The 27,434-nt window shown below is 42.9% G+C and overlaps 1 protein-coding gene across 1 annotated transcript in view; it reads left to right on the top strand.

Annotated features, from left to right (window-relative positions):
- exoc4 (exocyst complex component 4) overlaps window positions 1-27,434 on the top strand; it is a 516,360-nt gene that overhangs the window by 484,139 nt on the left and 4,787 nt on the right. The window contains exons 15-16 of the mRNA XM_078235822.1: window positions 6,702-6,880; window positions 9,779-9,938. Coding sequence (XP_078091948.1) covers window positions 6,702-6,880; window positions 9,779-9,938 — 339 coding nt within the window. The remainder of the gene's footprint in view (window positions 1-6,701; window positions 6,881-9,778; window positions 9,939-27,434) is intronic.

Genomic DNA, 27,434 nt, shown 5'->3' with positions numbered 1-27,434 from the left:
TGATTCCTCCTTTGAAAAATTCAAATACCCTTCAGTATGCTAAGACATGATATAAATGCAAATATTATCTTTATTTATGCTGTATGCTTTAGCCATACTTCCTGATAATTTATGGCACAAGTCTAATATTCTTTGAATGAAGAGGTTCTGCCCGACTTCATTTCTTAAGCCTAACATTCCTCACTCTGTTTGCTGTCATTTGAATCATGACCATTTTTTTAATGCTGTGTTTATTTTTGCCTTTAGTGTCCTTTCCACCAGGGTCTTTATGGTTCAGATAGGTGCATGTGTGTTGCAGGTGTAATGCATCTGCATTACTGCATTACATGGTTAAGATGTAACGTAACCAAGCAGAAATAAAATACTACTCGCAAATAGGGTTCAAAATATTGTGTCATAAGGTTCAGATCAGGTGCCAACTGGAGTAATAATTCTCAGGAATAATCTGTCAGATTCTTGAGACTTTTGGAATGTTAAAAGCATTGGTCCCAGGTTGGGAGAATTAGAATACTTGAAGGGACAAACTTCGGGACGGCCAAAATGACCTTTTTTTTATCCTTTGATTTCGCTCATCCTTTTGAATTAGCTGTTCAGATTAAAGTGATTTTGGGATGGCTTTGCGGCAGAACAGTTGTCTGAAATAGAATTTGTGGAGAAAATTTTTAGTGAAACGGGAATTAAACTGAAAAATTTGGAGACGAACTGAGACCTGAGGGTAAAAACCTGGGCATGGGAATCAGTGGCATGGGTAACATCAACTGTCTTTCCTGCTCAACTAAAACCCAGGAGTAATGCCCTGTCACATCATCTCATGGCTATTTTGTGAAAGGTAATTAACAAGAGGCAGACTTTATTGGGGGATCCACTGTTGACGTTGTTAACATTCAGTTTATGTAAAATAAATAATTAATTGATAGAGCTGTGGGGTAGCTAACGTATCCCTTTGTCCGTTTTATTTACATTGCAAAGGAAGAGAACGTTTATTCCTTTTAGTTAAGGTAAAGGTGCTGGTAATGCAGCTACTTTAATTGTGAAGATAAAGCTGAGTTTAAGAACCTACCAAACACGTTTGATGGTGAATACTATGGCTCGGATTTTCGCTTCCGAGGTGTGTAGCTCAACTCAGGTCAGGAAATTCCCCGACTCAGCCGACCCACATCAGTCGAAAAATGTATCAGACCCAACTTTCATTGCAGGGTAGCGTGGGCGGGATAGAGTCAGACACACCACCCTGGATGCAGATCGCCAATGACTACAGGCGCTGCCAAGTGCTGAGATGAGCATTCTTAACGGCCCACCTTTGTTCTCAGAGACTTTGTCCCAGTTGCTTCATTACATTTTAGGCCCTCCAGTCCTTCGCCTCAAACCCCATTATTCCCCCAGCCCACTCCCCATGCCAACCTGATGGTGACCTATGTCCCCACCACCACGTTGGCCTCTTATTGCCACCTGCCAACTTATGCCACATGGCCCACTACCTTTACACCCTGCAAATCAACTCAGTCAGTATCCACCATGGGCAGACCTCAGAAGCCATGTTTAGATAAGATAAAGGTCTAAATATATATCACATCCTTCACTATATTAAAAAAGTCCCATTCATTAAAGCACATTCAAAACTTTTAAACCTCCCCAAGTGCTTAATTGCTTATAAAGACAAACTTCTATGCATAACCTCCCATAAAAGACAACTAATTCTTTCATAATCATTTTGAGCTGTCAATGAAACTGCGAACCTAGCCCACCCCCTGCTGGGATAATTATGGCTTCCAAGCATTCATAATGTCCTAAAGATAACCCATGGGGAAATGACAACCGAGAGCTATTTATTATAATTGCTAGAGCAGAGTTTTTCAACTCTCCCTGACATGGGTAACTTTTTAAATTTTTAAATGGTTAGGGATTTAAATAACTTCACATCTTTGCAGAAATCTGTCATTTAAGAACAGTTATGTCTACTTTGAAAAATTGTAAGCCCGACACTGGAAATTAAGACCCTTGCTATTGTAAAACTGGGATCTGTTTGAACTCCGCACTGAACTTGAATGGCCCTACTGTGTTTCGAATTCCCTCCTGTGTGAGTCACGCTCCGTCCACAATTCCCCTACTGGCAAAAATGGGTTCCGTCAGTAATGGGGGAAGGCATTCCACATCCAGGTCTCGCCTGCCCTTTTGAAAGGTCCACAAATATCCAGGCTATATGTAAGTGCACCATCTGCGTGTCAAAGTATCAATCCTAAAGAGTACAAATGTTTGAGACAGAGAGAGAAAGACATAAAGAGCTCCTTGTATGCAAAAATTCTGAGACCCTAATTTCATAGACATCTTTGTAGGAATACATTTCAAGACCCCCTCCCATTACAGAACAAAGTTAAACTCTGTCCTGCTTTGTCTAGCCACCTTCTCCTCTTCCTCCTCTGTCCCATTACCCTTTTATTTCTGTCACCTCAAGTTCAGATACTGAGTTCACTGATTTTTAATCAAATATTTATTGAATTAAAGCGTGGAATGTAAAATTAAATCTGTAAGAACCTATTGTAGCTGGAAGGCATTTAAAAGAAAAATCAATCTCACTGAGAGGTTCACGATGGGGCATGAACTGGAAGAGCATTCTATTTGCCATCGAAATCCCTCAGAAAGAGGTTATTTTCATTTGAAACAGTCCCATGTATGGACGTTTTAAGGTAACAAAATACATTTTCAAAGTAGAAACCAGAAATGCAAATGGGTTGAATGGTACTGGTCGTCAGAATTTACCATATCATTTCAGGTATAACTTTTCATTTGAACGAGAAACAGTGGAAGATGAACAATATTTAAGGAACAAAAGAAAAAGGACAGGAAGGAAAAATCATTCAAATACACATCACAGGATTCATTCTCATGCGAAAAATGTGAGAGCCAATATAAGCTAGTTTCTACAATTTTAAAGGGAGCACAAGAATAGAGACACTGAGGGAGATGTATGTATTAAAGTCTTTAAAGGTGGTAAGACAAGTTGAGAAGGCTTTTCCAAAAAGGCATAAGGAATGCATGGTTTTATAGAAGCATAGCGGACAAAAGCAAGGAAGTTATGCAAAATCTTTATAAAATCTTGGTTAATCCCGAGCTTGGGCATTGTGACCAATTCTAGAACAGAATTAAAGGGGCAAGGGAATGGGACTAATTAAGGTTTAAGTTTATTTATTAGTGTCACAAGTAGGTTTACATTCACATTGCAATGAAGTTACTGTGAAAATCCCCGAGTCGCCACACTCTTGCACCTGTCCGGGTACACTGAGGAAGAATTTAGCATGGCCAATGCATCTAAACAGCACGTTTTTCAGACTGCAGGAGGAAACCAGAGCACCCGGAGAAAACTGACACAGACAGGGAGAATGTGCAGACTCCACAAGACAGTGACCCAAACCGGGAATCGAACCTGGGTCCCTAGGACCTGTGAGGCAGCAGTGCTAACCACTGTGCCACCATACTTGCAAAAAAAAAGTACAGGCACAGTGGGAGTGGACTGAATGGTCCCTTTTTTGTGTTGCACCATTTTTTGATTCCAGGAGATAAAAGATGAGTAGAATAACCTGTGAACTTTTTGGATTTGATCAAATCGAATCAAAAACTACTTAAAACAATCAGAGGAGATGGCCCTGAAATAACACCAACATCAAACAGTCGGACAAAGAAGGGCCTAAAATGTAAACAAGAGAACCTGGTGAAGTGGAACAGACTTCATTTGATTTGATTTGATTTATTATTGTACAGTGTACGTGTATTAGTGTACAGTGAAAAGTATTGTTTCTTGCGCGCTATACAGACAAAGCATACCGTTCATAGAGAAGGAGAGAGTGCAGAATGTAGTATTCCTAGTACTGACTGTAATACTACATTCTGCACTTTCTCCTTTCCTTCTCTATGAATGGTATGCTTTGTCTGTACAGTGCGCAAGAAACAATACTTTTCACTGTACACTAATACATGTGACGATAATAAATCAAATCAAATGAAGTCTGTTCCACTTAAACAGATTCTCTTGTTTACATTTTAGGCCCAGTACTGACTGTGTGTAGAGAAAGATCAACTTAATGCGAGGTAGGTCCATTCAAAAGTCTGACAGCAGCAGGGAAGAAGCTGTTCTTGAGTCGGTTGGTACATGACCTCAGACTTTTATATCTTTTTCCTGACCGAAGAAGGCGGAAGAAAGTATGTTCGGGGTGCGTGGGGTTCTTAATTATGCTGGCTGCTTTGCCGAGGCAGCGGGGAGTGTAGACCGAGTCAATGGATGGGAGGCTGGTTTGCGTGATAGATTGGGCTACATTCATGACATTTTGTAGTTTCTTGCAGTCTTGGGCAAAGCAGGAACCATACCAAGCTGTGATACAACCAGAAAGAATGCTTTCTATGGTGCATCTGTAAAAGTTGGTGAAAGTCATAGCTGACATGTGAAGTTTCCTTAGTTTTCTGAGAAAGTAAAGGCATTGGTGGGCTTTCTTAACTATAGTGTCAGCATCAGGAGGACCAGGACAGGTTGTTGGTGATCTGGACACCTAAATATTTGAAGTTCTCTCAATTGTGTCAGAAGCAGAGAGAATAGTAAGCGAGCACACCAAAGGTGCAGATTTTTTTAAAAATTAATTTATGGAATATGGATGTCGTTGGCTAGGCCAGCATTTATCCCTAGTTGTCCTTCAGTTGGTGAGCTGCCTTCCTGAACCGCTGCAGACCCTGAGGTGTAGATACACCCACAGTGCTCTGAAGGACAGATTTCCAAGATCTTGACCCAGCGACAGTAAAGGAACGGCAATATAGTTCCAAGTCGGAATAGTAAGTGACTTGGAAGAGAGCCTCCAGGGTATGGCGTTCCCAACTTTCTGCTGCTCTTGTCCTTCTAGATAGTAGTGGCCATGCGTGCTGCCTAAGGAGCCTTGGTGAGCTTCACAAAGATCAGATAGACAGTGGTCCTTCAAGTGTCACTCCCTCCCCCTCAGAAATGCCAACGTGAATTGATGGCATAGGCCCAGAACAGTTGTGAAGTTTGGAAGTGTATAGGGCAGAAGAATTGAGGAATTCAGAATGTAACATGTGCTTGATTAGCTTAAAGTCAAATTGTAAATCCAAGCTATAGGAATCCTGTTTATTAGGCAACTTGGGTGTGCTTGTTGTTGTCATGGCACTCCTGCAATCCTTTCAAACACTTTGATTGTACTGTTGACTGTGCTATTGCTCACGCTGTCTTGTGCTTAATGAACCTTGTGTGTGTACAGCACACATCCTGTGTTATGTGACAATATCAGAGTTTGTTTAACAATGATAACATTGTGCTTGAATAATGGACCTACAACCCGAACTGTCACAGGGCCTTAAAGTATCCGAGAAGAACCCTCTCACACAGAGGCCTTTAGTGTAGTAGCAAAGGCTAAATTTGTATTTCTAGGAAGGTAGGGTGGGACATTATGACTGAAAGTGGGGATGGAGACTGTAAACTCTTTGTGTCAGCCTTCCTTTTGCTTTCTCCCCAGCAGTCTGGCTTTTAATTTCTGCACAGCCTCTTTACCTACCCTCAGGCGACCCAAAGCATTTCACAGCCAGTGAATTGGTTCGAAGTGTTTTCATTTTTGTGATGTAGGGACAAATTTTCCAGTTCCGCGGCCATGGAAATCCTATCAGGCGAGGGGTGGAACATGGAAAGGTCCGTTGACCTCTGGCGGGATTTTCCGGTTTTGGGGCGAGAGCAGCTGGAAAATCCCACCCATAGACAGCAGCCAATTTGGACAGGGCAGAGTTCCACAACAAAACAGACCAATTGTCTCTTTTCAGCACTTTTTGTTGGTTAAGGTTGGAGCAGGTCGTCATGTATCAATTTCTTGAATTAATTCGGTCCTTATGCTGAAAGTGACCACACAATGGTGTTAAATAGAACATTCCAGGATGTTGACCCAGGAACCACAAAGGGACAGCGATATATATCCTAATCAGGATTACGTACAATTTAGAGGGAAACTCCGAAATGTTGAATGTCGAGTTCAGTGGCGTGACACTGATGAAGCGATTACTTTGTACTTAGTGGTGTTGAGTTTCTTAAGTGTTGTGGTGGCTGCACCCATCTAAATAAATTAAACTTCTGATCAATGATGACCCTCCTTTACCACCATGAAAAACATTGTGAATGGGAGCTCAACAATGGTTGTGCTATCAGATATCAGGAGGAAGTAGTGGGCTTTTTCGTATTGGAGATGGTCATTGCTTCCCTATATGTGGCACAGATATTAAAGGCTGTATACAACACTGTAAATATAACCTACAACGCTATCAGTCTGTGTGAGATTATTTTATAAGTGTAACCTTTATATAATCCAATTGAAATTCAGTAGTCCTGTTGATTTTTTTTTCAACACTCCCTTTAATAGGACTGGTTGTCACCCAGAATCCCATCGTGGTGCAAATAAGATTTCTCCTTTTGTAGGAAAGCCAGCCCCAGTGGCAATAATTAGCAACTTATTACTGCTGATGAATTGGTCACAAATACTAATTAAGCTGGGGACAAACTTTCTTCATTCGATCAAGGCTGAGTGGTGATAATAGAAGCCAAAGGCCTTGGAAAACACAATACTCTGTGCACATCATTCCTGAATAATAGCTTTCCTCTCCAGCAGTGATTTGACTCATCATTCCAGTTACAGAGACTTCACCGTTCTCCCTCCTTTCCTCAGAGTTCATTGCTTTCACTATTTAATCCCACTGGCCAAGCAAGGCAACTATGCAATCGTTGCGAATGCAGAGAGCATGGATTATGACCCCCTGGTGGTGCGACTGAACAAAGACATCAGCGCCATCGAGGAAGCGATGAGTGGCAGCCTGCAGCAACATAAATTCCAATACATTTTCGAAGGTAAATACATTGAAACTGAATCAATATGACTAAATGCGGTTGCACGTAGATTGCTTTCTGATCATTGATGTTCAGCCATTAATACACCAAAAAATCAATTGCCGAAATGACTGTTGCATTCAGAAGAGATTTATTGACACCAGCTGACTAACTATACCTCCATTACTGAATTACAGGCATGTTCAAATGCACTGACTGACGAGCATAATTATGAACTAAATTGATGTACAGCCTCCCAGTCGGTTGACAATGTAGCAGCACATTTGCATTGTCTTTTTTTTCCCCAATATGAATTTCATTTCAGGAAAATTCAGGAGCTGTTGCATTGCGCAAAGGATATCTGGAGACAAATGGGCATCATCAACAAAATGTTTAAAGGGAAGATAATTAAACACTTTATGCAACATGATAGTCCCTGTGGTGTTGTGGAAGGAATGTAATGTGTGAATAACAACCAGCCAGGATTTGAATAGTGAATGTGTCTAAATAAAAAAGAGGGGGGGAAAAAAGCTCACATTAAAGAAACACCTTCCATATCCTCAGAGTGCTTTATGGTCAATTAATTATTTTTGCAGCACAGTCGCTGTTACAGGTAAACATGGAAACCCATTTGAGATTTTGGTAACGATGGTTACCCCTGCCACTTCCTCATCCGAGCTTCAATTAAGGGGGTTTATTGGACTACCTTCCCACAAGATCTCCCTCAACGTAATTCTGGCGTTGGAGACTAGACTTTGCTGCTTATCCATGCAAATTACTCAAATATGTTAATGGCCGGATTAACACGGCAGCAAATGATGGCTTGAAGTCTAATTCTAGTTCATTCCTGGTGGCAGTACTGGGCCCATTTCTGAGCTACAGCCTTTAGGATAAGAGAGGAAATCCAGGCAAATGAGTATAAAAGCAAACCATATGGAGTGTTCTATGTATTGCGCAGTTACATCCACAATGTAATACTGGGCGTTCTCATTTATTTGACTTTGTCATTGATGTAGGGCTACAGTCAGAGCTCATCCTGTTACCGATTTCATCCTTACAAATTCCTCCATTTACTTTACAAAGCTGCTGGATTGTCTCACAAAGATACATTACCAGATGGCAGAACCCTGAAGGGAAAACACACGGGGCGTTAGGAAGAATTCAGTCAACAACAGCAAGAATGGTTCTAAGATCAGTGAGTTATGAGAACCACGTTATGAAGCAAGCACATTTTAGAAAATAAATTTAAAAAGCTATGGGGGGGGATGGGACATGATTTATCCTTGTAATTTTTAAAGGAATTGACGAGGTGAAGATAGGAAATGTTGATGATAACATGAGTTCAGCCACTTGGCCCTTCAAGCCTGCTCTGCCATTCAATAAGATCATGGCTGATCTGACTATAACCTCCTATCTACCCCCAAAACCTTTCATCCCCTTGTCTATCAAGAATCTGACTGCCTCTTCCTTGAAAACATTCAAAAACTCTGCTTCCATTACCTTTTGAGGAAGGAAGTACTAAATTAAAGGAAACAAGGCATGGACCTGTGGGAAATTGTTAAGAAACCTCGAGCTAAATTTGTCAAACGGAGGAGTTTGTTTATTTCATATTTGAGAGCTCGGGCCTTGCTCTGGCCTATGAACCAGGTGGTCCAAGGTACAATTCCCTGTGCAAAAGTTACGGTGATGTGGAGATTCCGGCATTGGACTGGGGTAAGCACAGTAAGAAGTCTCACAACACCAGGTTAAAGTCCAACAGGTTTATTTGGTAGCGCAAGCCACAAGCTTTCGGAGCACTGCCCCTTCATCAGGTGAGTGGGAGTTCTATTCACAAACAGGGTCCTGTTTATGAGCAGAACTCCCACTCACCTGGTGAAGGAGCAGTGCTCCGAAAGCTTGTGGCAAAGTTACTGTACCAGAGCTACAATTGATCAGTGTTCCTAAGCTCAGGAGGGGTGAAATAAGCTGTAAATCTTGCTTGTAATCATTATGCAATGGGAATTGGAGAGCGGGAATGCTCCAGGAATGGTCGGGGGTGGGGGTGGCGTGTGGAGTGTGTTGTGTAGGGGCAGGGAGGCAGTTGCAGCAGCAATTTTGATTGAGGGACCAGGGTGAAGCATTCTCCCCATGTTATCTCTGAAGCGTGTACATGGTAGATGATAATAGACTCGGAGTTGAATGTCAAATAGTTTGTGGATATTCACTCGATTTTATACAAGAAGAATGACTGCTTGGGCTGGGACCAAAAGAGTTGTTAGCACTCAGAGAAACAGCCCCCAGCCTGACTCAGCTACTGCAAGAAAGGAAAGAAGATAATTATATTTCGAAAAAATAGTGATAACTTTTTAATTTGGGGCCTTAGTGGTTGAGTTTGTGACAGGCTGGCGATGGAGAGAAACACTGGATACAAACTGTTCCTTCAATGGCCCAGCAGTCTTACCTGGACAACTGAGGTGATGTCAAGACTGTGAGACAGGGTGGCATGGTGGCACAGTGGTTGGCACTGTTGCCTCACAGTACCAGGGCCTGGGTTCAATTCCAGCCTTGGGTGACTCTCTCTTTGGAGTTTGCACATTCTCCTCATATCTGCGTGAGTTTCCTCCAGGTCTCCAGTTTCCTCCCAGAGTCCAAAGATGTGTAGGTTCAGTGGAGCCATGGTAAATGTGTGGGGTTACGGAGATCGGGCAGGGGACTGGGCCTGGATAAGATGCTCATTCGGAGAGTTGGTGCAGATGCGATAGGTCAAATGGCCTCCCTCTGCACTGTAGGGATTCCACAGATTCTACGGAATAGTCTCCTGTGTACCTTTTGTATTTTCTGTGAACTGTGAGGCTAAGTGACTGGTATCAAAAAGTTAATTCTGAGAGATATTTAACTGTTTTTCTTTCACTCATCGCCCCCCTCCCCTCCTAAATGTAGGCCTTGGTCACCTGATTTCCTGCATTTTGATCAATGGTGCACAATATTTCAAGCGGATCAGTGAATCAGGGATCAAGAAGATGTGCAGGAACATATTTGTACTGCAGCAGAACCTGACCAACATCACCATGTCTCGGGAGGCAGACCTCGACTTTGCAAGGTTAGTATGTGGGAAATCAACAACTATTTCAGGAAAAAGAACCAAATATGACCATCATAATTTTGTCAATCTCCACCTTCCTCTTCCAGAAACCCATCTGTTGTGGGAAAGATAATAAATGTCTCCTGGCCTTGAGGCTGGGTATGGTTGGTAGAGACCCAGTAAGAGCTGCAAAGTGCTATTTTTGACAGTCCAAGAAGTGGTGGATACAAGCTGTTTTTGAAATGAAAGATGATGTTTCATGCGCAGATGATATGGGCAGCACGATGGCACAGTGGTTAGCACTGCTGTCTCACAGCACCAGGGCTGTGGGTTCGATTATGGCCTTGGGTGACTGACTGTGTAGAGTTTGCTTGTTTTCCCTGTGTGTGCAATTTACCATTGCGTCGTGCCCGAAAACTGGCGCGAAAACGTGGTAAAGTCGGGTGTGAGGCCATTAACGCGATCCGTGCCTGCGTCTGTGCAGATGGCCACTTTACCGAGACCGGGAATGGCCGCAATCCAATTTGCGCCCAAAACGGGCGCAACGGCAATTTAAATGCATTTGCATACATTTAAATTGAATTCGTGAAATGCCCGCCCAACTTTATCAGCATTTCCCCCTTTACCACTGCGTTCGCCAATCCAGAATCGCGCCGAAATGGACATGCTGAATAGAAGTCTGAATTGGGTGCTCCAGCTGCTGAAGAGGCAAGTTCAGCGCTTCCAATGGCTCTCTGACTCAGATCGGTGGTGGTGGTGGTCGGGGGGGGAGGCAGAACAGATCATTCTCTGGTGAGGGAGTGGGGAGAGAGGAGGAGGTGGGTCAGATGTACCTCTGGGGGTGGGGTGGGGGGAAGTGAGGCCAGATCATTCTCGGCGGTGGGGAGTGAGGCCAGATCATTCTGGGGGTGGGGGTGGGAGGGGAGTGAGGCCAGATCATTCTTGGGTGGGGGGGCGGGGTTGGAGTGAGGCCAGATCATTCTTCGGCGGGGGGGTGGGGAGAGGAGAAGAAGGCCAGATCATTCTCTGAGGGGGAGGGGGGTGCAAGTGAGGCCAGATTGTTCTCGGGAGGGGGGGGGGGGGGGCGGGGCGGTGAGGCGGGTAAGATGTATCTCTGGTGGGGGTGGGGGGTGGCGGGAGCAGGGGATCGCGATCGATTTGGGTAGCGGGGGGGTGGGTGGATAAGGGGGACAGTGGTGTCTGTGGGGGCCATCGCTTCCGCTTTTCGCCCCTGGGCCACTTTCTCCGCTTTCTGTGGCCCGGGAGCGATGTGACAGGGATGCGCTTTTTCAAATTTCTTTCTAACTGCGCATGCGCAGTTCAGAACTCCCATCGTTTCGGGCACACTCAGCTCCGCCCACAGCGCGATTCAGACTCACGCATTTTTTTTTCAGGCTAAGTGCATATGGGGGCGCCTGAAAGCAGATTTCCAAGTTTGATTTGAATGGCGCCCAGATTCAGCACTTAGAATGAAAATGGTAAAATCAGGCCTTTAGTGTCCAAAGATGTATAGGTTCGGTGGAGCAGCCGTGGTGAATGTTTGGAGTTATGTAGGGCAGGGGTGAGGGCCTGGGTAAGATGCTCTTTCGGAGAGTCGGTGCAGATTTAATGGGCTGAATGGCCTCCTTCTGCACTGTAGAGATCCTGTGATTCAATGGTTTCCCACTGTGGTGGGTATCCGAACCACATTTCTGCTGGTTTCAAAAACATCACATTGGAAATCTCCACCCAGACAACTGGCCACCCCACAGATCAAATTAATCACCAATAATTTCACTGTTTGGAGCTCGCTTGTGAGGTCCTCAAAATTGAGTTTTTTAGCAAAGACATGAATTATCTTTTAAATATATGAAGGAACTGACCGCAGTACACCAATGAAACTGGTGAATGGTTCTATATAATTTTTTTAAAAAGTCATTTTCAGTTATTTAAAATTGGGTTGCCAAAAATATTTTTTTATGATAAACCCGTGATGGGATTTTTCTGGCCATTCCCACTGGCGGGATCCTCCAGTCCTGCCGAAGGCGACCCCCAACGCAGCGGGTTTCCTGGAAGTTGAGCAGGCGAGCCATGCAAAACACCGTGGACTTCGGCAGGACCAGGTAATCCTGCTGGCAACCAATGGCAAGCCACCCCTGCCCACGGGAAAACATGCCATTATATTCTAAATGCAGGCCAATAGCACTGCCCCGTGGGAGATTTTGTTTTTGTGATAATGAAAGCGAATTTGAGCTGAAACATGGACCGTAACTTCACTTCAGAACACAAGCAATGCAATTTGCACCCAGATTGTCGATCTTGAATCCATCCATCCTCCCCTCTACTCGATATTCCAGAATTGCTATGGCGATAATGATGAAACATGTAGCCTGGTGACCTCATCCACTTGTTGTCCTATCAGCTAGACACACATGTCCAAATTCGGATGATGGAACCCATGGCTGCCTTCACCTCTGGCAGAAAATCCCCCAAAATGGACAGGTACCAGGAGGAAACTTGAGACCACTTGCATTTCACTGAGAGATTGCATAAATGTACATCATGAGTCAATGTCCCCTGCCATTGCATGTGGGCAATTTATTTCAAAAATTATAATTTGGTAGGTCTCAGAGGCTGAGACTGGAGCATGAGTCTGTTCATATGAGTCTAAGGGCCAACAATTTGCTCAGGGACAGGCCTTCGACTAACCACAATTGTGAATCAAATGTTGAATATTTTTAAATCTCTACAGATTGCATCCTCTTGAACTCTGAGTTGCATCTTTGTTCAAATGGTTCTTTCTACTTGCAAAAACTTTCAATTTTTTGGTGAGGAAGTTTAATATGTTTTCTGTGAAGTGCATTTGACTGATGGTGCCCTGTGGCTAGCATGGGCCAAGCAGAAAGCAATTTGCGACATTATAATCAGACATTCACAAAAATCATTATTATATAGATAAATTACGGACTACACCAGTTGTGCCTAAAAATTGTTCACAATAGGTTCCACCCTCAGGGTAACGTACAATGCAATAAAGAAATATAAACAGCACAAGATATTTTTGGATGAAGAAGACCATTGAGACTATTTATTTTCATCTTCTCACATGAACAATCCTATCGTCTTTCCATTACGCTCTCCAACTGTTTCCTAAATCCAATGTCTTGCCCTCAACTCCTTCTCTTATTAACCTATTCCAGCTTTGGGCCATCCTCTGTGAAATGAAGTGTTGACTGATGTCTGTCCCAAATTTCTCCTTTACCACCCTCAATCCCGGTGTATCAGACAGGTACAGAGACAATCACATAGGTAAAATCCAGAAAGTCCATCCAGCTCTGTAAATAGTAATCTAATGCAATGCTGCAATTTCATAATAAACAATTAGCTTTTTGTGAAAAGATTAATATTGAGCAATGACTAATTTCAAAAGACTTTGGATATTTCGAGGGTTAAGAGTGATGGCTCTCTTTGAGCCAGGAACACACTTAACCTGCCTATCCTTTCTACATTTGTTGAACTCAGAGTTACACAGTCAGGAGGACATCAGTGAAATTTAAACACACATGGTATAAAATTCATGCCTCCATTCTGGGCTGATGCCCTTCCAGGATGTTCACACTCATTTATTTATTTATTAGTGTCACAAGTAGGCTTACATTAACGCTGCAATGAAGCTACTGTTAAAATCCCCTAGTCGCCACACTCTGGCGCCTGTTCGGATACACTGAGGGAGAATTTAGCTTGGCCAATGCACCTAACCAGTTTGTCTTTCGGACTGTGGGAGGAAACCGGAGCACCCAGATGAAACCCCTGGGCTCCATTGCAGCCAGTCCCATAATCCTGAGAGTTCCCTCCCACAATAGGGCCCAGGAGTTACTGGCATTCTTGTCCCCATCAGCTGTACTCTGCTTCTTTCTATTGTGTGCCATCTTGTCCTGCAAGAGAGAGGGAAGAATATCAATGATTGAGTCGCTCTGTATTTGGATGATGTGCCTGCACAGTTGAATAACTGGACATATGTAGAGGCAGCAATAGGTGGATGTGAGCTTGGCAGTATTGGTAGGTGAGGGTAAGGTGAATGTTAAGTTTGAGTCCAAAGTGTCAGGAACTGCTGTTGGTGAGTGATGATGGAGGGGGTAAGAGATGTGAAAATACATTCACTGACCTTGATCACTGGAGTGATGTCATTAGACGTTTTGTGACTAGCTGTCAGGTCTCTGGCTCAGGGAACTAACCTGACTTTTCTAACATCATTCAGGATGGTGTAATTTTCCTGCCTTAAGCCCCTTCACAGCTCCTACTCCTCATGATGAGCAAGCTGCTGATGGTGTGACTATGGACCACTTGTTTCCCACCCCACTTCCGTCACCCCATCCTTCCTTTTCAGTTTTCCTGCTTTCAGATGCCCAAGAACTTCCATTTGCCCAACCACCTGCTCACAATCCTTTCTAACGGTTGGCCTTGAGGTCCACCTGATTGTGAGGTGCCATGACATCTCCGCGACTAAAACTTCCAGCGCCACATCTATGTACCTGGAGCTTCTTCTCTGGCCAGGTATTCTATTTTTTTATATTTGTAAATAGTTTGCAGCATCAGATTCTCATTATTCAGTGCAGCCTCCTCTTAAGAAAGACAGACTGTCTTCGAGGACAAAGGGTGGCTGGACCATATGCAATCAGCACAAGAGTGTGTATCACCCCAGAGACACTCGGACTCAGTCCAGCAAGGAAAAGAGATGGCAGCACCAAATTTATATGATATCTCACCACTAGAATCCAACATCTCTCCCAATGCAACCTGGCTTTTCTCTCCATATTGATCGGTAAGGGAATTAGAGGTTATGGGGATCAGGCGGGTAAGTGGAACTGATCCACTTCAGATCAGCCATGATCTTATTGAATGGCGGGGCAGGCTCGAGGGGCTAGATGGCCTACTCCTGCACCTATTTCTTATGTTCTTATGTTATATTGATATTTTGGCCATTGATTCAATGAATATTGTTCTCATCCCAGCTTCCTCTTTTTCGCATCTTCAAAATCTTGAAATTCAGTACCATTGCAGTGCTGTGACTCATATTTTCTCAGGACCTCAAAACTCCAAAGCTTCTGACCCTCACTTCTTCTTACAAGTCATGGATTATGAGGGCAGTCACGAAAGTGGAATTGAAACCACAACCAGATCAGTTATGACCTTACCAAATAGTGCAGCAGACTCAAAGGGCTGAATGGCCTACTACTAAGTCCTCTATTCTTATGTTCTGAGCTTGAGATCACCGATATCACAACTAGCTTCTCCCCAATCTATTTAACCTTGGTGTCCTGCACTGTTGGTATTTTGCCTTTCACTTGAACTTCTGAATCAAAAAAAGATTGCCACAGTAAAACTTTGCATTTGGGTCTTTTCATTTATTCATGCTCTGCACTCAAACAGTCTGAACTTTCTCAACTGAAAAGCAGAATGCCTTTGCTGGAAAATATTTAAGAACCTTCCTGAACCAACTTAATCAGTTTTATCTAGGGGGCATCACTCTAATTGCAGTTACACCTTCAGATAATTTGATACTTTATGAGTAATTATTTTCAATGCATAAAATCCTTTCATATCTCTTCGCTTTGACCAATACAGGGTTCATAGATTATTCTACATAGCTTATTATTTTCTCTCTGTATTTTTACCAGCTTGCTTTCTTTCCAAAGTAAATGCCTTTAACTTATTTTTTCTTGCACTATGGATTCCAGGACTTTGATACTAAGTGCATATCCACTGAATAATTGTCTTTTAGACACACCAAAAGTTGTTCTCATCAGCTGAATTGCACGTTCAGAAGATACCATGTGAAATAATTAAAGCTTAATTTCTTCCCGTAGGCTTTCCAATCCATTCTGCTGATTAGTGTATTTATTGCAATAATTCATATATCTATCCAAAGAAAATTAATTATAGCTTATGGCCTCGTTACTTTTACAAAACAGATGGACTCTCAAACCAAGAGCAACGATAATTATATTTTGATGATGGTTGTCAGACCTATTAATTAGGGAGAAGGAAGCGAAGAGTCAAGGAGGTTATACAAATATCTAAAATTTCCCTCTAATAAGATGAAGTAAAATTAAGCGGTGAAAGCAAAAGATATGGGCACATATTATTCGGATTAACTAAGCACAGGCTGGGCCACAAGAGAGGCTGGCATTTATAGTGATTTTGAAAGCAAGCCACTTGACCTTTAGCTGCCTGGCTGGTTACGCACCTGCTTCGTGTCAGTGAAAGTCGAGTCTTTAGTTGAAGTTCGCTCCACCCCCAATAACCCCTGGCATTGAGTTCCGGTACTTGGCTGTGCCTCCTGTCAAAAAGGAGGAAACCCAAGGAAGTAGATCACGAGCAGACCGACCACCTCCCTTAGGACGGGTCACTTCTGTGACTAACAGGGGAGACTATGGGATTGTTCTGGGAACATTGCAATGTCGATAAATTCCACCCATAACTCAGTGGGTAAGAAACAAGTCACAAATGTTAATTTAAAGCCAACCCTTTGTCCAAGTCGTCCTCCATCAGGTGCCAAGGTATCACCCCCTTTCTTGGGTTGACAATGGAATAGTGAAGACACAATGTCTTTTTTAAATGGAAGAAATTAAAGTAATTAACCTTGAAAGGCTAAAGGTTAGCGATTAGTCATTAACCTTTGCCATGAAGAATGATAATTTTGAGATGCGTTAAATTTGTAGCCTTTCAATCTTGACGTATTTCAACCAGATCAATTAGGTAAGCTCAGAATTCTTAACAGCTGCTGTTAAGATCTTGTTGAGTGACTGTTGTGTAGTATATATAGCAGGCTACTCTTTCTGGAACCTAGGATGAACGTTGCTGCAGTTTGATTCAGTCATGTTGTGTCTTTGTATCCCATAGGCAAGCAAGATGGAGGGCACATGGTGAACTTTGGGTATCTATGCAAAATACTTTTTAATTGATTGGTGATGTGTAGGGAAGAGCTCCATGTGATTGCATCAGCATCAATGGCTGCTGTGTCCTGATTTGTCATGAGATGAATTTAAGTGTCATACAAGGAATACCCTTGGTATCTCAGCGAGTGAAAAACAAGACTGGAAGGCATGGAGCTCTTCCCTGCACATCACCAATCAATTAAAAAGTATTTTGCATAGATACCCAAAGTTCACCATGTGCCCTCCATCTTGCTTGCCTATGGGATACAAAGACACAACATGACTGAATCAAACTGCAGCAACGTTCATCCTAGGTTCCAGAACGAGTAGCCTGCTATATATACTACACAACAGTCACTCAACAAGATCTTAACAGCAGCTGTTAAGAATTCTGAGCTTACCTAATTGATCTGGTTGAAATATGTCAAGATTGAAAGGCTACAAATTTAACGCATCTCAAAATTATCATTCTTCATGGCAAAGGTTAATGGAGTGGAAAAGTGCAGATTTCCACTCCATCTGACGAAGGAGCAGCGCTCTGAAAGCTAATGGTATTTGCTACCAAATAAACCTGTTGGACTTTAACCTAGTGTTGTTAAAACTCTTACTGTGTTCACCCCAGTCCAACGCCGGCATCTCCACATCATGGTCTTTCAAATGCCATGAATCATCCACAGCTGACTGGGTCTGCAGCCTGTGCTCAGACCTCAGCATTGCCACAGTGTCAGCTTTGCTTTGTTGCATTTTCTTGCCAGGTTATACTGGCTTGTAGGTTCAACAACCCCTTCAGTGCTCAAGCTTGCAATCAAGGCTGACATGAAACCAAGGTCCCATGGCCCCGCCATGCAAAGAATTATACCTCAGCTGCCTCTCTGACTGTGATCAGCTAAAACTGTTTTTAGATCACCATTTACAAAAGTACAGGCTAGGAGCCAGTTCCAATTCACCAAGGCAACCCACTAGAAATCCCCAAAGTTAGCAGGTCTCCTTGGCAGCCAGGGTTAGTGAATTTGACAAATTCACTATCGGTTGCCTGGAGACCATGTGTCGGGGTCCTGCCTCCCTAATCTGCCACTGAGCACAGTATAAAAGCAACTTAACCCGCACTGACTAGGAAACAAATCCAGTACCTCCACTAAACAAAAACTACTTGCATTTACATACATTGCACCTTCAATGTCACAAAACACACTAAGGCTGTTCACAAGAGCATTATCGGATGAAATATGGCACTGAGCGACAAGAGGAGATCTTGAGACAGAGATGACCAAAAGCTTGGTCAAAGGTTATAAAGGAGTACCTTAAAGGAGGAAGGTAGGTAGAAGCAGTGTATTTACAAATCAATCAGAACGGTTGTGTGTGGATTGTTATTGAACTTGTGTTCCCCAGAAATCGCATTGAGAAACTTCCAGAAAAAACCCCAAAAAGAATCAAAATGACAACTTTATGACAGGTGCTGTGCTGCAGAAAGAACAGCAGCAACTAACTGACATAGGTCTTTGTATTGTGATGAGCAATACATATTCATTGCCTTTGTAATTAGTTGTTATTAGAGCTATTTGCATTCATTGAATGTCCTTTGGGGCGGAGGCTGATGGCTTTACTGTACTCAGGCTGCTTGCAGCAACATCTTGGGATATAATCCTGTCACAATTTGAAAAAAATACAGGCGGAGCAGAAAGGTTAGGAGAGTGTTTAGTGTGCAGTAAGTGCTCTGTCAGAACATAGCCAGCTATGCGGCACTAAATTCCAAATTAACCCTGATGGCAAACAAAGGCTTACGCAAACACAGTAAGGAGTCTAACAACACCAGGTTAAAGTCCAAGAGGTTTATTTGGTAGCAAACGCCACTAGCTTTCGGAGCGCTGCTCCTTTGTCAGGTGAGTGGAAGATCTTCCACTCACCTGACGAAGGAGCAGTGCTCCGAAAGCTAGTGGCGTTTGCTACCAAATAAACCTGTTGGACTTTAACCTGGTGTTGTTAGACTCCTTACTGTGTTTACCCCAGTCCAACGCCGGCATCTCCACATCATGATTACGCAAACACAACAGGTTTCTATGGCTCTCCTGGAGAGACAGTACCTGGTGGAGCAAACCCTATTTGAACAGCAGTGATCAATGCACTCATAAGAACTGAATGCATTATTTTGTTAGTTGGGGTGGCTAACATTGCAGATTGTGAGAACCTGGCTTGAACTGAATTGAGTGTCCAAATCACACATTGGTAGCTGGCTCTCTAAAACCACAATACCTTGAGACATTTGTTACAATCGTCACCCAATGTAGCCTCCTTCTGCATTTCGGTTCAGTGGCACTCACCCCTCAATTAGCTAGGCAAATGTGAGAGCCATGGATGACTCCGAGCCAGTCGCATCTGGCAAGGGGCTTCTGACAGTACGAGCATGAAACTTGGGCATTGGGTGGTACGGTGGTTAGCATTGTTGCCTCACAGCTCCAGGGACCTGCATTCGATTGCATGCTCGGGTCACTTGTCTGTGTGGAGTTTGCACATTCTCCCCGTGTCTGTGTGGGTTTTCTCCAGGTGCTCCGGTTTCCTCCCACAGTTCAAATATGTGCAGGTTAGGTGCACTGGCCATGCTAAATTGCCCCTTAGTGTCCTGGGATGCATAGATTAGAGGGATTAGCAGGATAAATATGTGAGGTTACGGGGATAAGGCCTCGGTGGGATTGTTGGTGGTGCAGACCTGATGGGCCGATTGGCCTCCTTCTGCAGTGTAGGGTTTCTATGATTTTCCAGTCAACATAGTTCCCCCATTAAACCCATATTGACCTGAGGTTCTGATGGCTTCATGTTAGAGCACTTAGTGGGACACATCTAAACCCTAACAAAAGGAAAATGCATTGTGCGTTCTATAGGGCAATAACATTCTTGACCTTAGATCATCCAATCATTGTACAAGATTTCCATTAATATGACTTTCTGACTATATTGATCCATCAAAAGAAAGTGAACTGATTTTGTTATCTGTGGCAACACCAAATGGACCAATTTGTGCTTCATTTGGCACAAAAGTTCATGGTCTGAGTAGGATAGGCCCAGAGGTTGGCCCTGTTGCATTTCTCAAAGAGGCCCTGAACCAGGCATCATGCTCCACATGAACATATGCAAGGAACAATGGACCAGGAGCAGATCATTCAACTCCCCGTGCCTATTCCATTATTGAGTAGATCCTGGCTAATTTGTATCTCAACCCCATTTTACCTGCACTAACTCCATATCGTTTGACACCTTGGCCTAACAAAAAATCGACTGGTCTCAGTCTGGAAAGCTCCATGTCCCTGCATCTACACCATTTTGGAGACAAGTTCGAGATTTCCATCATCATCTTTGTGAAAAATACTCCAGTTCTAATTTTAGGATGCTCTCTTTTTGTTCAGGATTTGCCCCACTGGAGAAAATGTCGAATCCCTTTATCATTTTAAATGTCTTTAAACATCACATCTCAACTGTCTAAATTCAGGGGAGTAGCATCAAGATGCTCCTACAAGGGGCACAACAGGATGCCAGAATCTTGCTGAATAATAACGAGTATAGCAAGGGGGAACTATAAAGTGCGAATCCATTTTTGGGTAGTTTATAGCAACTTTCTAGTGTTGTCTGTGCTCCTTGAAGTTGCTGTCTAATTTGTGCATAAATAATGGGAAGTGTTGTGGTGTCTATATGATAGTTCGAAAAATGAAAATAATTGACACTGGAACTGGTCCATTCTGCTGACAGGAACTGAATGACAGAATCACATTTTCTTACTGATTTAATCCACACGGATATTTATTTCTTCTGATTACCAGCCAGATGTATCAACTTTGCAGAAATGAAACATTAAATCTCAGTCCCCCCCCCCCCCCCCCCCCCCATTCCACCGCACACCAACATAAAAAGCAGACAGAATGACAATTTTAATTATTCATCACGGCAGCTTATTTTGATAGCATGCTGCTGTCCTTGGTTTCAATGCATTATGTTGATGCTTAAATGTGAAATTTGCATTTAGCAAAATGCTTCAAACTAGCCCTGAAATATTTTATTCATCTAAGCTTGAGCATATTTGTGAAATAACCCAGTAAATTTGCTTTAATTTATTTGCAATGCCAGAATATTCCATTTCAGCCTCTGTGCCCTGAATTATAAGCATATATCACCGCCACTAGTTCCACATGCAAATAAGCTGGACTCTCAATGTTTGACATTGTAAAATATCACTAAACAATGTTTTCCCATATTACGGTATTTAATGGAACTAAATATTACATGCAACCCCTGAGGACTATCTATATTTTTCAGTTTAAGACCATTAAGCCACATCTTACGGTCATAACTAAATTGTGGTTCTTCCTCTAATGATGTAGGGAAGGATAACATCAGTTCCAACTCCACATAAGTATTAAGCCACTTGGTCACCCAGACATGAATTTGCCATTAAACGCAGGGCATGAATAGCACAATCGTGCTGCTTAGTCATTTGCATTTTGATCATGGAATCTCACAAAACAGAAGGAGGCCATTCTGCCCATTGTACCCTTACCAGCTCTTTGAAAGAGCCATTCAATTAGTGCCACTCCCTCCTGACAGATTTCTTTGCTTGGGCTCTTTAGATGCCCAGCATTAAAATGAAGAATGCCAGTTTCTCAGACAGCAAACCATCTAGCTCAGTTTTTGCAGAAGGCAATGGTGGCACAGTGGTTAGCACTGCTGCCTCACAGTGCCAGAGATCCGGGTTCAATTCCGGCATGTGTGACTGTCTTTGTGGATTTCTCCCCGTATCTGTGTGGGTTTCCTCCCACAATCCAAAACTGTGCAGGTTAGGTTGATTGGCCATGCTAAATTGTCCCTTAGCGTTTCAAGGTGTATAGGTTAGGGTAATTACTGGGATAAGTTTGTGGGGGTGACGGGAATAGGGCCTGGATAAGATACTCTGACGGAGAGTCAGTGCAGACTCGATGGGCCAAAAGCTTGACTTGTGGGTCAACTCTGAACCTTAAATCAGAAGGTTGTGGGTGTAGCCCTGTTCCAGGACTTGAGAGCACAGTCTAGGTTAGCAGTTCAGTGCCAACAAAGACAGAAAATCCTGGAAAATCTCAGCAGGTCTGACAGCATCTGTGGACAGTGAATAGAGCTAACGTTCCAAGTCTGGATGACCCTTCTGTCAGATCTGCTGAGATTTTCCAGCATTTTCTGTTTTTGTTTCAGATTCCAGCATCCGCAGTATTTTGCTTTTATCTTAGCACTTCAATGCTTTACTAAGGGAGTGCATCAGATGCAAAATTAAGCTGAAGCTTTCCTACTGCTGATGGATGTTATAAAGATCCAGTGCCACTATTCAAAGAGGAAAATAAGAGTTCTTGCAGTGACCTGGCCAACACTTGCCCGCCACATCACAACAAACAAATTAATTGATTTAATTTATGTCTGCGAGACTTAGCTGTGCATAAAATGGCAAAACATTCTTGGTTATTTTATTCCATGAAAACCTGTATTTTTAATCCTCATATATGCACACTAGAGCCCGCAAACAGCATTGAGATGAATGATCATTGATCTGAGGCCAGTATCTGCTGGGTGCAAAGCACAATGGCATATCCTTGTTGTACTGTATCGATCTGACTGTCACTGAGACAGAAAGATTGAATTACACTGGAGCTCTGCGTGCGTCTGCCACCATGTGTATGTAGAGTTTCTCTCCCTTGGCAATTAATATGTAATATTAGGAGGGAATGTCTGCTTTTCTCAAGTTAAAACAGTTCTTTAGAAAGTTTTAGAGATTCCCAGAGTCACAGTGGATCTGCCTAGAAACTTCTATGTTGTGCCTTCCCACCAGATTAGAGTTAGACTGCATCTTAAGCAGTTTGAAGCAGTTTCCTAAGGGGATAACTTTGCATAACTTTAATGATTTAGGTGTCAGATCATGGTCTCAGTTATATTTCCCCCATTTGCATCAATGCAAAGCCGTTTGTGGTACACATTAGTGTGAAAGCGTATCCTTAAACTGATAGAACTGAAAGGTACTTTGCCTCCTCCGTTGATAAATGTGTCCTTAATAACGTTCATTTAGGATATTAAAATGAGAGCAGGTCTTTTGGATCTTCAACCCTGTTTCTAGTGAGTACATGCCCTTATCATTGACCTGCTGCCAGTTAAGAACCAGTTTGCACTAAGGTGGCAGTCTCACCCAGGACCTAAAGAGTAGGGAATGGAAATGCAAATTCAATCTACACTTGACTATGGTTGGTGATGTGAGCATATAATGCATTAATCCCTGGGATGTAGAACGGGGATATAAATGGTAAAACAGTTGTAAAAGGAACAGTAGGGCTGATTCGGGAATTTACGCATGGTGGCAGGGGGCATAGCTGAGGTATTAAGTAAACTATTTGCCACAGAAGAAGATGCAACCCAGACCATGGTGAATGATGAGGTAAATAATACACTTGATGATTAAAATTGATAAGGTGAAGGAGGTATTGGATAATTTGCCTATACTTAAAGTTAAAAAGGCTCCAGGACCAGATGAAATGCATCCAAGGAAACTGAGAGAAATGAGGGTGGAAATTGCACAGACACTGGTCATAACTTTTCAGTCTTCCTTAGACTCGGGTGATACCAGAGGACTGGAGTGTTGCAAATGTTGAAAAAAAGGTGTAACGATAAGCCCAGCACCTACAAGCTAGTCGGTTTAACTTTTAGCGGTGGAGATACCACTAGAAGCAATATTTTGGGACAAAATTAATTGTCATGTGGGTTAATTAAGGAAAGCCAGCATAGATTTGTTAAGAGAAAATCTTGTTTAGCTGACTTGAGTTTATTGAAGATGTGACACAGAGAGAATTGATAAAGGCAATGCTATTGATGTACGTGGACTTCAGAACAGCATTTGTTAAAGTGCCACACAACAGACTTAAGTAAAGTTATAACTCACGGAATGTAAAGGACAGTAGTAACTTCAGCTGAGTGACAGAAAACACAGTGTAGCAGAATCAGGGTTGGGATGCTTGCACTTCCTGCTGTATATTAATGAGCTAGATCTTGGTATGCAAGGCACAGTTTCAAAATTCGCAGATGATGCAAAACTTGGAAGCAATGTGAACTTTAGGGAGGATACTTTAAAACTTCAAAAGGATATGGACAAGGTGGTGGAAACAGCGGACAAGTGGCAGATGAAGATCAATGCAGAGAAATGTGAAGTGATTCATTTTGGTAGGAAGAACGTGAAGAGAGAATATAAAATAAAGGTTACAACTCTAAAGAGGGTGGGCAGAGGGACTTGGGTGTGTGTGCATAAATCATGGAAGGTGTCAGGTTTAGAGCAGGCTTCATGAAGTATGGAGTATCCTAGGTTTATTAAAGGGGAATATGGTATAAGAGCAAAGAGATTATTCGGAACTTGTGTAGGACACTAGTTCAGCCTCAACTGGTGTATTGTGTCCAGTTCTGGGCTCTGCAGTTTAGGGAGGGTATGAAGGCATTAGCGAGATTGCAGAAAAGATTCTCAAGAATGGTCCCAGGGATGAGGAACTTCAGTTACAAAGTGGGATTTGAAAGTTTAAACTGTTTTCCTTAGAGAAGAGAATGCTGAGAGGAGATTCTTTAGAGGTATTCAAAATCATGAGGAGTCAGGGCAGACTAAATAGAGAGAAACTATTTGCAGTCATGAAAGGATTGAGAACAAAAGGATACAGATTTAAAGTAATTGAGAATGGAAAATTGCCCTGGCATGTTCTGTCCACAAGAAGCAGGAAAAATCCAAAGCTGCCAATAACCTTGGTAAGTTGTTCCAGTTTATTTTGCAGTTGGCACACATTGCTGCAAAAAGTCATGGGCTGTATGGAGGGTGTAAATATTTAAGGTGGTGGATGGGGAGCTGATCAAATGGACTGCTTTATCCTGAATGGTGTTGAGCTTTTTCAAAATTGTTAGAGTTGCACTCATCCAGGCAAGTGGAAAGTATTCCATCACATGCCTGCCTTGTGCCTCATAGATGGTGAAAGGTTTTTGGGGTCAGAAGGTGAGATATTCACCACAGAGGCAGTTGGGCGAAGATAGTGGTGTGGTGGTAGTATCACTGATCTAGTAATCCAGAGGGCCAGGCTAATGCTCTGGGGGCACGGGTTCAAATCCCACCATGGCAGCTAGAGTAATTTAAATCCAGTTCTGGTCGCCGCACTACCAGAAGGACGTGGAGGCGTTCGAGAGAGTGCAGAGAAGGTTAAACCAGGATGTTGCCTGGTATGGAGGGTCTTAGCTGCGAGGAGAGATTGGGTAAACTGGGGTTGTTCTCCCTGGAAAGACGGAGAATGAGGGGCGATCTAATAGAGGTGTACAAGATTATGAAGGGGATAGATAGGGTGAACGGTGGGAAGCTTTTTCCCAGATCAGAAGTGACGTTCATGAGGGGTCACGGGCTCAAGGTGAGAGGGGCAAAGTATAACTCCGATATTAGAGGGATGTTTTTTACACAGAGGGTGGTGGGGGCCTGGAATGCGCTGCCAAGTAGGGTGGTGGAGGCAGGCACGCTGACATCGTTTAAGACTTACCTGGATAGTCACATGAGCAGCCTGGGAATGGAGGGATACAAACGATTGGTCTAGTTGGACCAAGGAGCGGCACAGGCTTGGAGGGCCGAAGGGCCTGTTTCCTGTGCTGTACTGTTCTTTGTTCTTTGTTGTAATAAAATCTAGAATTGAACGCTGGCATCGGTAGTCATAAAAACCCATCTGGTTCATTGATGTCCTTTGGGGAAGGAAATCTGTCATCGTTAACTGGTCAGGCCTACATCTGATTCCAGACCCACAGCAATGTGGTTGACTCTTAACTGCTCTCAGAAATGATGTGGAAAGTGTCTCAGTTTAAGGGCATTTAGGGATGGGCAACAAATGCTGGCCTCACCAGTGATGCCTATATCCCACGAAAGAATACATTTTTAAAAAATTCCCAGCCTCACCTGCTGTTGTAGTCACAATATTTATATGGCTATTTCAGTTAAATTTCTGGTTGGTGGATTTTGGTAGTGGGGTTTTAGTGATGGGAATGCCATGAATGTGAAGGAGAGCTGGTCGGATTATTCCTTCATTGCAAAAATGACATGAGAAAAACCTTTTCACGCAGTGAGTGGTTAAGATCTGGAACGCATAGCCTGAGAGCATGTTGGAGGCAGGTTCAATTGAAGCATTCAAAGGGGAATGAGACTGTTATCTGATAAGAATGAATGTGTAGGGTTACAGGGAGAAGGCGAGGGAATGACGCGAGGTGGTTTTGTTCATTAGGAGAACTGGTGCAGGCACCATGAGCTGAAGGCCTCACTCTGGACTGTAACAATTCAGTAGTTTCTTGAAAGCTTTTTGAAGGAGAATAGTTGTAATCCAAATATTATGGGGGATTGATCCCAATTGCAAGATTGGAAAGTGCAGACCGGCTGATGCAGCTGGAGAAGGTTTCTCAGAAAAGATGGAGTGAGACCACGGCATGATTTGAAAATGAGATCCAGGACCTTTGGTGGCACAGTGGTTAGCACTGCTGTCTCACAGTGCCAGGGACCAGGGTTCAGTTCCCGGCTTGGATCACTGTCTGTGTAGAGTTTGCATGTTCTCCTCATGTCTGCGTGGGTTTCCTCCAGGCGCTCTGGTTTCCTCCCACAGTCCGAAAGACATGCTGGTTAGGTGCATTGGCCATGCTGAATTCTCCCTAACAGGCGCCGGAGTGTGGCGACTAGGGGATTTTCACAGTAACTTAATTGCAGTGTTAATGTAAGCCTGTTAATGTAAGCCTATTTGTGACACTAATAAATAAACTTAAAACCATAGGCTAACCATGGGTAATACAGCACATGAATCAAATGCTAACTATTTGGGAGATGTTTGATTCATGTTAACATTAACTTATAAACATGTCAGATCAGAAATAGTTAATTTCTGTCTACTCCACACTTGCTTTCTGTTGGCAAAGCGGGGAGCAGAGATTTTCTCCACAAAGTTGTGACTAACTTTGAAATCCATATTGCCCTTGGTCATGAACACTTTGCATAAATGAGTTTCAACTCAACACAGATTTCTGTTAATTTTTCATTCTTTTCTTTGAGGTTATTCATAAATATTTATGACAGGTCATTCCGGCTTGTACAAGCAGAAGAAAAAAAAAACATTCAGAATTTGATGGATGATTCCAGTGATCATATCACATGATGAAATATGAAAGAGTGAATATAAATGGTCTTTCTCCCCTAAGATTTCCTATTTAGACTTTGTGCTCCATTGTAATTATCTGAACAGCCTTATTTTCTATCAGATATGCAGTTTATGGTAAATGATGGTTCCAGGTTATAAAGGGTTTTATTTGGAGACCGTGTCCCTAATCACTAAGTAAACCAGCATTCTCATGGTATCATGAAGAGGCTTTGCAAACTAGCTGCAATAATTTATTTGCCATTTTCTCTCCACTTCTTTGGGAAAAGAAGGACTTGCATAGAAACTAGAAGCAGAAATCAGCCATTCGGCCCTTCAAGCCTGCTCCACCATTCATCTTGATCGTAGCTGATCACTGAATTCAATATTCTGATACTCCTTCCTCCCATACCCCTTGATCCCTT

The sequence above is a fragment of the Mustelus asterias genome, chromosome 19 (assembly GCF_964213995.1).
Source record: "Mustelus asterias chromosome 19, sMusAst1.hap1.1, whole genome shotgun sequence".
In the NCBI taxonomy this organism is placed as follows: domain Eukaryota; kingdom Metazoa; phylum Chordata; class Chondrichthyes; order Carcharhiniformes; family Triakidae; genus Mustelus; species Mustelus asterias.
Note: the sequence above shows the minus strand (reverse complement) of the source record. Positions and strands in the feature narration are given on the sequence as shown.